The 11166-nt window shown below is 39.5% G+C and overlaps 1 protein-coding gene across 1 annotated transcript in view; it reads left to right on the forward strand.

Moving 5' to 3' along the window:
• Positions 1–2333: 2333 nt before the first annotated feature.
• MELK (maternal embryonic leucine zipper kinase) overlaps positions 2334–11166 on the forward strand; it is an 89947-nt gene continuing 81114 nt past the window's right edge. Inside the window, exons 1-4 of the mRNA XM_006886955.1 lie at positions 2334–2394; positions 4247–4332; positions 9793–9909; positions 10807–10950. Coding sequence (XP_006887017.1) covers positions 2337–2394; positions 4247–4332; positions 9793–9909; positions 10807–10950 — 405 coding nt within the window. The 5' untranslated portion in view covers positions 2334–2336. The remainder of the gene's footprint in view (positions 2395–4246; positions 4333–9792; positions 9910–10806; positions 10951–11166) is intronic.

The following is an 11166-nucleotide window of genomic DNA, read 5'->3' on the forward strand; positions in this document are numbered from 1 at the left end:
CCGCCCCTTCCGGCCCGGGAAGTTTGATTCCCTTGGCGGGCGGAAGCGAACGGAATTGGATACTTGGAAGAGCTGCTGGGAACGCTCTCCTTCCTCCGTTCATCTCTGGACAACGATCAGGAGCCTCCGTTAGCCAGCTGCTTCCCGTCCCGCCCTCGGGCCCTCAGGTCAGTGTCTCCCGCCTGCCTGCAGCCCCGCAGGTGGGGTCCCGGCCCTGGCGGCTGGGGATGGGGAAGGAGTTTGCTCCCTGCGCACCAGTGCCGGGGGATTTGGCCGGCGCCGGTCCTGGCTACGTTATTTCGCCTTTCCCACCCTAGGTTTCGCCCCTGAACGTGGCATTGGTAATATAGTACCTACCTCTGGGTGGTGTCCTGGCAAAGCGAGCGCTTGCCTCTACCGACTGCGAAAGAGGTTCAAAGTAGGATTATATCGTCCGAACACATCCCAATACAAAGGAAATGTGTAATCACCCGCTTTTCAAAATCCCTTCACTTTCACAGAGCCGTGGTTTAAGAGGCATCCACCAACACGGAGCTCTTTTTGATGATCTAGTGTTAAAGAGTTCGAATCCACTTGCCGCTCCACGGGATTGGCAGTCTACAGCGTCTGAAAGCTCGCATGAGGGTCAGCTATGAGTTGGTGCTGACTCAGTGGCACATAACCTTCTCTATAAGGGCGGGGGACATACCTTCAGTGGGATAACAATAATAGGAAACTGGAAAAAGAGAGACTCCCCTTGAACGGTGTCCTAAGAGATCAGTCAGGACCCTGGGACCTAGAATGAGTGATCCTTGGGTTTCATCTGTGCTGTTTCTCCATGGTAGTAGAATAAGGGGAAGGTGGAGTTAACAGGGTGAACCTTTATGGGGCAGTGGTTAAATGCTCACTTGTTCCAGAGAGGCGTGGTCTTTTGGGTTAGCTGTGCAATTTCCTACGTTGCTTTGCATACCTACACAATTGAAAAACCTAGGAAAATCTGGTAGCAGTATAGGAGTTTATAATCTAGGCACCGGTTTTCTTATACTGTAGCAAAAATGAGGTTCTTTTGATTCAGTAGGTATATTCTAGTATGGCACACACACATCGTATCCAAATACAGTTTAATTTGAGGGAAATGATAGATGGAGAAAATCAAAGAAAGACAATGAGAAGATTCATGATTGCAGTCTTAATCTTGATGCAAGCCAGTCTCTACGAGATCAGATATTGAAAGTTTAAATCTGAAATAAAAAGATTCTTCTGAAATTCTATCCCTCATTTAGGGAAATGAAGTCCACCATCAGACTTTTTCATTTTGCTGAAAATGATGTTGTTAAGTGTTGTTGAGTTGTAGGCGACTCATAATGACCCTATGAACGAAAGACCTGGACACTTGTATAGCTTCCATCCTTTCTCCAGGTTCATAAGGTCTCCAATCCTTTGTATGGAATTTAAATATATGTGTTCTCAAGTCATAGTTGTATTTCCTGAATGGTGGGCTTGGGGAAGAGGCAAGCATGGTAAAACTTCATCTCACATGTTATTGGGGGGGGGTAGTCTTTGGAAAAAGAATCATGCTGGAAAAGGCAGAAGCCCGAGAGAGAGAAAGACCCTCAAGGAGATGAATTGACATAGTGACTGCAACAATGGGCCTGACAGATCATGACTTTGGCTCAGCAGGATTGGGCAAAGTTCAGATCAGTTGTTCACGGGACAAAGTCTGTTTTTTTCCATTATATCTTAGTTGTTTTTGTTACTGCGGTTTGTTGTAATGGTAGTTGGCCCTCCAGCAGGTTTTTCGAGGCAGTAAACCTCACAGATGGGATTGTCCATCTTTCTCCTGAGGAGCAGCTGATGGATTTGAATGATGTACCTTTGGGTTGGCAGTGCAGTTCCTTACCACAAAGCCAGTGGAACTCCCTATTCATAATGACCCTCTAGGGACAGGATAGAACTAACTCCTAACGTCTCCTAGGCTGTAATCTTTCAGCAGTTCATCAGGTCTTTTGCAGAGCTGTTGGTGGGTTAGAACTGCTGACCTTTGAGTTAACAGCCAATCCTTAACCATTGCACCACTGAGGCTTCTTGGCGTATGGCTCAAGAACTCTTGATTTGGAATTGACTCATAGCCGGCCCTCTAACAGTTTTCCAAGACTGTACATCTCATAGGAGGCACCTCCTTTGGGTTAGAAATGCAACTCCCTATACAGTATACCACCAGAGCTCCCTTCAGCCATCCTGGTTATACTTTATTTAGATTTGTAGGTATAAAAGAAGATCATATTTCTTTTCTGACCATGTAGTGTTTCTGTTTTACAGGTTTTCTTTGTAATTCTTGTTAAACTTCCAAGAGGACTATGGAGGATTATGATGAACTTCTTAAATACTATGAAATATATGAAACTATTGGGACAGGTAAAATGTGTTGTTTTTCTTTTTTTCTTTGGAGATGAGGCTAGATCAACTGAGAGTTATTGTCTATTTGCACAGTCATGAGCTTTGTATTCTAACCTGTGTAGCTTTAAGTTTCTCTACCTGAGTTAGCAAGTAAAATAAAAGCAAGAGAGGGGGAAATAATGGGAGATGCCCCAGGGTCACTGCAAGAATTTATTTTTTTTTTAAATTTTAATTTTTTTTGTTGTATATTGTCAAATCAAATCTGACAGGTACAGGAGGAGATTGCCCCTCCTTCTCTAGCAGAGCATCTGGTGGACTTGAACCGCTTACTTGCGGGATTGCAGTGCAGCTTCTTGCCACTAAGCCACCAGAGCTCCCTGGATTTTTTTTTTTAATTTGACTTTTTAATTGAGATTTTAAAGTTTTAAAGAACTTGGGTTTCCAATCATTTAATTGTTGCATATTCCCCGCCCCACCCCAAGAAAGCAGGGGAATGATCAAAAGTAATTGCAACAATGAATGAATGTCTTTAAGAGAAAAGCAACTGGGGCCAGGAGGGAGGAAAATGTGCAACAATGAATGAATGAAATGAAATCCAAGTTTTCTATAAATTTTCATTAAAATCGCAATAAAAAATTATTTGTAAAAAACCAAATAGAGGCAATTGCAAAAGGAGACTCACATAGAGAAAGTGCAAAGAGTGAGATTGTGTTTTGTGTATTGTAATTAATGTCACAAAACAAAATTGTGTGTCAGTGGTTGAATGGAAAACCAGGTGGGCTTATAAACTTCACTCAAATCACAATTGAAAAATAAAAAGAGAAGAGGCTATTACAGTAATTCAGTTGAGTGGTGCTAGAAATTACAGATGATGGTAACTTGGACCAGCGTGCTAGCCCGTGAATAGGATGAGATTCAGTATACACCTGCACATACATGTACACATATGTATATATATGTGTGTTTAAAAAACTTACTGAGGTATAAAATTTAGTAAAATATACAAAATACGTCAATCTTTCATAGAGTTTTACATGTCTATATTTTTACCATCCTGGTCAAGACAATGAAACATTTCTAGAATATTGTTTCTCTTCCCAAGGTTTTTTGGTGACTTGTGTATGGAATGTGAGAGAAAGGAAAATGCTAACCATGGCTGTGAGATTTTTAACTAAAATAAAATATGAAAATGAAGTTGCTTTTACTGAGAAGAGAAAGTCTTTATTATCAGACACGGCTTTTTGGAGTTCTCTTAAGTTGGAGATTTTTTTTAGATACCTAAATAAAGATATTTATCTAGCTTTTGATCCATTTTGTAACATAACTGCTTATTTTCACAGTGTTACAATTGAATGAGGGGCTCTGGTATAGTACTTATAATATTTGTCTTCTGTCTTCAGCAATTTGACATTGTATTCTAGTAGTGTTAATTATGAAGCAAACTTCTAAAGAGTGGATCTCCTATTACAAAAAGGGAGATACACAATTATAGCTAAAAAAAGAAAAATCTTTAATTAGATATGTAATTTTAAGAGATTAAGTTTAAAGGGAGCTCTGGTGGCCTAGTGGCAAGAAGCTGCACTGTAATCCCAGAGGCACACGGTTCAAATCCACCAGATGCTCTGCTGGAGAAGGAGGGGCAATCTCCTCCTGTACCAGTAAGATCTGATCTGACGGTACACAGACAAAATAGAATAAAAATAAAAAAAATAAAAAAAAAGAGATTAAGTTTATAAGAACCACAATTTCAGGAAAAACATGGATTGATAGTCTCTTAAAAGTGTGTGAAAAGTTGTTAGCACGTTAGTCAGTCTTCTGATGATTAGAATACATTTTGTTTTGCTCTTTATAATACATTTTTCTGTCATAGGTGGCTTTGCAAAGGTCAAACTTGCTTGTCATATCCTCACTGGAGAAATGGTAGCCATAAAAATTATGGATAAAAGTACACTTGGGGTAAGTGTGAGACTTTCTTGCCAAAATAATCTGTTTAAAGATCTCTTGTGAATTGTGGTTTATATTTAGCTGCTAACTGAGAAGATGGTGGTTAAAAAATACCTACTGACTCTGTGAAAGCCAAGCCTGGTGACATACTTTCATAAGATTACAGCCATAGTGAACCTAGTGGAGCACAGTTCTGTCTTGACCCACAATTGGCTTGGAAGGAGTGGATTTGGTTTTGTGAATTAAAACCCAGATTTGGTCTAATGTGTCAGTATCTTGGCGATCTAATGCTACTACAACAGATACCGTAAGTAGATAGTTTTTACAACAGAAATCTCTTCTCTTAAATTTAGGAGGCTCTCAATCCAAGTTTAGGATGCCAACTCTAGAAGGAGGTACACTTTCTCTCTCAGTTGTGGAAAAAAGCCTTTATTTGCCTTCAGTATCTGTAGACTCAGCATTTGAAATGTTTCTCCCTGTGATCTGGTGTGAGAGCTTTGCTTTGTAGGGGCCTGGGTTCAAAGAGTTGCACTTCTCTCTTGATACCAGCCTCAGTACCAAGTGAGGCCCCTCTATCTTGGTTCTTTGCTTTTATCTCTAGTGAGATGAAAGATTTTACAGGATACAACCTAGAGGGAACTCCCTTTACATCCAATTAAAGCTGTGATGGCTTTGTTGTTGTTATGTGCTGTTGAGTCGCCTGTGACCCATAGTGACCCTATGTATAGCAGCTCTGAAGCCTGCCCTGTCCTGAGCCAGTCTCACTGTCTCTGACACACCAACCCCCATTGCTCCAGTTACTGTATCAGTCCATCTCATCTAGGGTCTTCCTCACCTGCACTGTCCCTCCATCCTTTTGAGCATGATGTCCTTCTCCAAGGATTGGCACCTCCTGGCCACATGCCCAAAGTATGTGAGATGGAGCTTCAAAATCCTAGCCTCTAAGGAGAAACTTGGAAACTTGATCCCCTCACAATTATTTGACTTTACAGATCGAGGAGGAATTACTGTATAGTTTCTACATTGTGTCAATGTATTTTTGGGCACACAGTTGAATGCATGACAATTAGTTACTGCTTCTGGAATAAAATTTCTCTACTCTCTCCACCCAACCACAACTCCTTGATAATTGTTATGTTGTTGATTGCCTTCAAGTCGAGCACAACTTGTTGTGACCCTATGTACAAAAGGCCTGAAGGCTTTCTATAACCATCGACATTTATCAAAGTTTGTAGACTTTCCACAGGCATGTCTATCTGGGAGAAATAGGTTGGGAGAAAGGGTTACATTATCCCTCAAAGTTTAATATATGACAGTGGCTGAAGTCTGTAGGATCCATTTTTCTGTGGTTTTTTTAGTCTTCTAAGTTTTTTTGGTATTGATAGCTCCCTTTTTTATCTTCACATGATACCCCTATTAGATGTTGATTTATTTTGTAATATACATCGATAAAACAGATTGATCATATGTCCTGGATTCTTATTCAAAGTGGTTTTAGAAGTTATCTGATAAACTTCTTTCCCCAATCTGTTAATTTCTTATAAGTAACTGACTTGTTTGGCTCCTTGTCTACCTGTCTGCCTCCAGGACTGAACAGTTCATTACTTCCTGAAGCAGTCTTTTTATTAGAGGATCTCGCCTATAATGTATATAAATATCTTTTTTATTAGAAAATTCCTTGGTGGCCTTTGTGGGACCTCTCTACCCTTCCTAGTATAAAGTCATCCCAAGTCGTCTTGTTTTTGTATTCTTTATACTGTCCCTCAGATGATTTGATTTCTAGGCTCTCCATCCCTTTAAAAAAACAAAAACAACCCAAAATCTAAACAAACAAAACAACGGCAAATGAAGTTTACTGAGGGATAGAGACACTGTCTAGACTAGGGACATGTTTTTCCTCACAGAGTGAAAATGGTTACACAAAGACTACCAGTCAGTGTGACCTAATTGTAAAAATAGAGCAGTTTTAAAAGTCATTCCAAAGCAGTCATTCTAACACTTTTCCTCTATCCAGGGACAGCTGTAAATCCTCAAACTTTAAAGATGTATGTTCTAAATAAGATCCTACATATGATAAAAAGTATTACATAAAGTTAAAGGATTTTGTCTCTGTGTATGTGATCATATTCCATGATCTTGGGACAAGCTTATTCTTCTGCCAGTGGTCCAGGGAAACCAGAGTGTAAACTCGTCAGAGTGCTGAACATCTAAGCTTTTCCTTATTCTGGTCTCTTGTTGCTGAAAAGTCATAAATCTGTATTGGTGGCTGCTGCTGTGTTTTGAAGATAAGTTTGTAAAATGTTTGAAGAAGTTTTCTCTTACCAAAAAGTCTATGCCAATTGTCTTTTTCTTTAAGATTGAGTTAACTTTGCAATTATTGGTATGTGCCATCAAGTGGGAACCAACTCATACCTCTCATGGCTTTCTAGGGGCTGGAAATTGCACAGAAGAGATTGTCCATCTTTCTCCTGCGGAGCAGCTCTGGAGCTCCATTTACAGTTATTAGTAGTATGTAATTTTTTAAAACAGCATTTTATAAATGCTGGTAATTATAAAATGAAAACTCCTCACTTAACTGAAAATATGTTCTTTGAATTTAGATATAATTAACTGCTTTCTTGGCCCCCATGAGACCCTTACTTACTTTGGGCATATGCCAGGGGTTAGCATCAGTCCGTCTTCTGGTGTTATTAGATGTTGCTGAATTGATTGCAGCTCTTAGTGACCCCCTGTGACAGAACAGCCCGTAGGATTTTCTAGGCTGTAATCTTTACAGGAGCGAGTAGCTCTTACAGAGCGGCCAGTGAGTGCTGTCTTTCCCATAGCAGCCAAGCCCTTAATCTTGATGTTACCAGAGCGCCTTTTAGTGCTGGTAAACGTATATGAAACAAGTCAAAAGGAATGTGAGGAGTTTTGTTACAACACTGTCACTCAGTTCTTTGAACTCCTTCCTGGTGACCAACAATATCTGAAATTATTTTCATAATCTATCTGCTAGCAAGAAAGCTCTGGTTGGCCTAGTGGTAGGAAGCTGTGCTGCAATTCCAAAGGCCGGTGGTTTGACTCCACCAGCTACTCCATAGAAGAAGGATGGTCAATCTCTTGTGGATTTACTGCCTCTGAAAACCCACTGGGGGGGTCTGCTATGGATTGGTTACGACTTGTTGGCACCCAACAACATCACCTAGCAGTACAGACTTTCCTTCACTTTTTTCCTGTGCTCAATGTTACATTTAGTAATCTAATAAACATAACATTAGAAATGAGTTTTCTTTGAGTATTTAAACATTGGTTACAAATTTCATGAATCTCATTCCTTTAAGAACCTCCGGTGGTCTAGAGGCAGCACTTCTTTGGTAGTATGAATCAACAAAAGACGGACAATTTCTTCCCACTTGATTTATAGCCTCAGAAAACTGGTAGAGGGCCAGCTGTGAATTGATTCCGACTCACAGAATGAAGGGTTTTTGTATTTGTTAAGAAACTTAAGTTTCAGTTATAATTTTAATATGACTTATTCACTTGAACTTTTCAAACATTGAAGTAACAAACAAAAGGTATTCTATTGTTGTTGTTATGTGCCATCGAGTCGCTTGCGACTCATAGCAACCCTATGTACAAGAGCTCTAAATGCTGTTCTATCCTGTGCCAACCTAGCCATCTCAAACGCACTTATTCCCACCGCTCCAGTCACAGAATCGATCCATCTCACCAAAGGTCTTCCTCTCCTTCGCCGCCCCTCCACTCTGCCAAACATGATATCCCTCTCCAAGGACCAGTCCCTCCTTGCAACATGCCCGAAATATGTCAGACGAAGCTTCAGAATCCTTGACTCCAGGGAACACTCTGGCTTCACCCTCTCCAGGACAAACCTGTTTGTTCTCCTAGCAGTCTGTGGTATATTCAACACTCTTCTCCAGCACCACAGCTCAAAGGCATCAATTCTCTTTCTATTATCCCTATTTACTATCCAACTCTCCGATGCATAGCATGTAATTGCAAAGACTATAGCCTGGATCAGGCGCTGCTTAGTCTCCAGCCTGATGTCGTTGCACTTCAGTACTCTTGAGAGGTCCCTCACAGCTGACTTTCCCAATGCAATTCGTCTCCTGATTTCCTGGCTGCTGTTACCAAGAATGTTGACTGTGGAGCCAAGTAAATTAAAACTGTTAACTATCTCAATCTCTTTACCATCCATACTGATGCTGCCAATTGGCCCAGTGGTTAGAATCTTTGTTTTCTTGACGTTTAGCTTCAGTCTATATAGGAGGCTGTAGTCCTTGATCTTCTGCAGCAAGCGCCTCAGGTCCTCCTCATTTTCAGCAACAACACATTTATTATCACAGTAGTACTCAGAAGTTATTCTAAACATCAACATCTTCATATTAATGAATTTATTTATATTTCTAAATTTGTTTTTATATTTTCTATTATAATAATTTTAATTCCTATGATTTTAACAGTAATATTATTTCTTCAAAGATTTTAGTAATCTTAGCAGACTAATTTCTTTCCCATCCCCTCAAAAAAAAGAAAACAAAAAGTGTCATCATCTTATAATAGTAAAAGGTACAAGTGAAACTTTAATAAGAAAGTCAAGAAGCTATTACTGAAAAATTTTTAAAAAAGAATGTTAATTTGATGGGTAGAAGGAGGAGTAGATAAAGGAAATGGGAAAGATCCTGTGTGACAAACAATGTATACAAACTTTGTAAGCAAACCAGTATAAAATTGCCCATCCTTCTCCTGCATCTGGTCACACGGTTCTTGGCAGATGACTCACTGATCACTAGACAAAGTCTCTCATAATAAAATTTCACTTGCTATTTCATGGATTCCTAGATATTTGTGTTTAGTGTGGATTCCCCACCACTACCCTCCCCCAACTTGCTTTCTTTCCCCCTCCCAACTTTTCTTATTCTCCTTTTCAGCAGCTTTTTATTGGAATAATTTTAAGTCCAGGGAAAAACTGAAAGAACAAAAGACTGAATAGCCATGTAACCTTTACCTTGATAGACTGTTTTTCACTTTACTAGTGAAAAGAGTGCTAGTTGGTGACTGATACTTAGAAGAATATCTGTCAGTTTCCTTGTTTAGAATGCTAATCTTCCAATGAGGCCTAGAATTATTTTAATTTTTTGGATGCTATTCTGCTAACCTGGGTTGAACTTGTCTTTCATAGCAGTTGAACTTGTCTTTCACTCTAGTGCTTTTTTTTGTGTTGACTGAGTTTTATCTTGTGCTGTTGAACATTTTGGAAGCAGGAATGGCATGCACTTCCTAAACTTGTTGAATGCTGATAGTTTTAGAAAAGCTTCAGGCCTTCTGTTCATAGGGTTGTGATGAGTCGACTCAATGACAATCAACAACACTACTGAACAATTTGTTTTGGACTTTGGATAACTAATGTTGGTGATATTCGTGCTTCCCAGATGGGCTTATTGTTAAATTGGCTTAATGTTTTTGTTACAGAGTGATTTGCCTAGGGTAAAAACGGAGATTGAGGCCTTGAAGAACCTGAGACACCAGCATATATGTCAACTGTACCATGTACTAGAGACAGCCAACAAAATATTCATGGTTCTTGAGGTTAGTGCTTTATTCTAGAAACCTAAAAGCATTTTGGTCCCTTTGTCAGAAGAGGAAATTGTATGTCTCCTGAAAGATCAGAATAAATTTTAAATGATTTACCTGTTTGAATTCTGTCTGAAATTTCTACCAAGGTAGGTGTAAATAATAAATTGAAGATTCACTGTAACTGTGTACTTTCTACTACACCCCTAGTACGGTGGTGTGATTTAGTAAATAGCATATTAGAATTTACATTACGATTTTTATAACCTTGGAAGGTTTACTGGGAACAGGACCTTTAAACCTATAAATATGTCTAGAAGGCTATGATCCTAGGCCTTTTTTGCCGACCAAAAAGGGAACCAGCAGGAGCACACAATTTTTCTTAAAACTGAAGATGATTATGCCTTACATGAAACAGTTCTGTTTAGGCAAGCAATGTGCTTTTGTGTACAAAGCAAACAACAGCACACCTCACCTGACAAAACCAGAACAATCTAGGAAAAGGTTAACTTATGCCCATGGAAATGTGCCAGATTCCAAAACAACCTTCCTGCTTAGGTCACTGGACACAGAATCTGTGTAGTGCCATATCCTCGAGGTTTTAAGCATGTTTTTTAAAAAATCCAGTTGTGGACTTGCTAAGCAAACACACAAATAAGAAGTTATTTCTGGAGGGGGCCTTTGAAAACTGTGGAGAACAGTTACTTCTACTCTGACCCATAGAGTTACCATGAGTGAAGGTTGGCAACTTGTACCTAGCAAATGATAATGAGAGTATTTTTTAATATGCTTCACTCTATTCCCTTGCCTATAATGTAGAATTTATAATATCTGAGTTAAGTATTTTTATTTTTAAATTCCTGTGAGTTATGTAAGTAATAATAATATTTGTGTGTGTATTTTGCTATATAGTACTGCCCTGGAGGAGAGCTGTTTGATTACATAATTTCCCAGGATCGCTTGTCGGAGGAGGAGACTCGAGTTGTCTTCCGACAGATCATATCTGCTGTAGCTTACGTGCACAGCCAAGGCTACGCTCACAGGGACCTCAAACCAGTAAGTGAGTGGGGCACACATGTTCAGTGTAAGAGTTTATCTGCTGGTTATTTTTTTTTTTTACATTTTTGCTTTATACTGGTTTATGTACAATGTTCATATACATTGTTTTTCTTACTGGATCTTTCTCATTTCCTTTACCCACCCCTCCCACTACCTATCAAAATGTGCGACCCGAGGGGAGCTCTGGTGGCCTAGTGGCAAGGAGCTGCAACT

This window comes from Elephantulus edwardii, unplaced genomic scaffold (genome assembly GCF_000299155.1).
Source record: "Elephantulus edwardii isolate Elephantulus edwardi_28Jun2011 unplaced genomic scaffold, EleEdw1.0 scaffold00052, whole genome shotgun sequence".
Taxonomy (NCBI): Eukaryota; Metazoa; Chordata; class Mammalia; order Macroscelidea; family Macroscelididae; genus Elephantulus; species Elephantulus edwardii.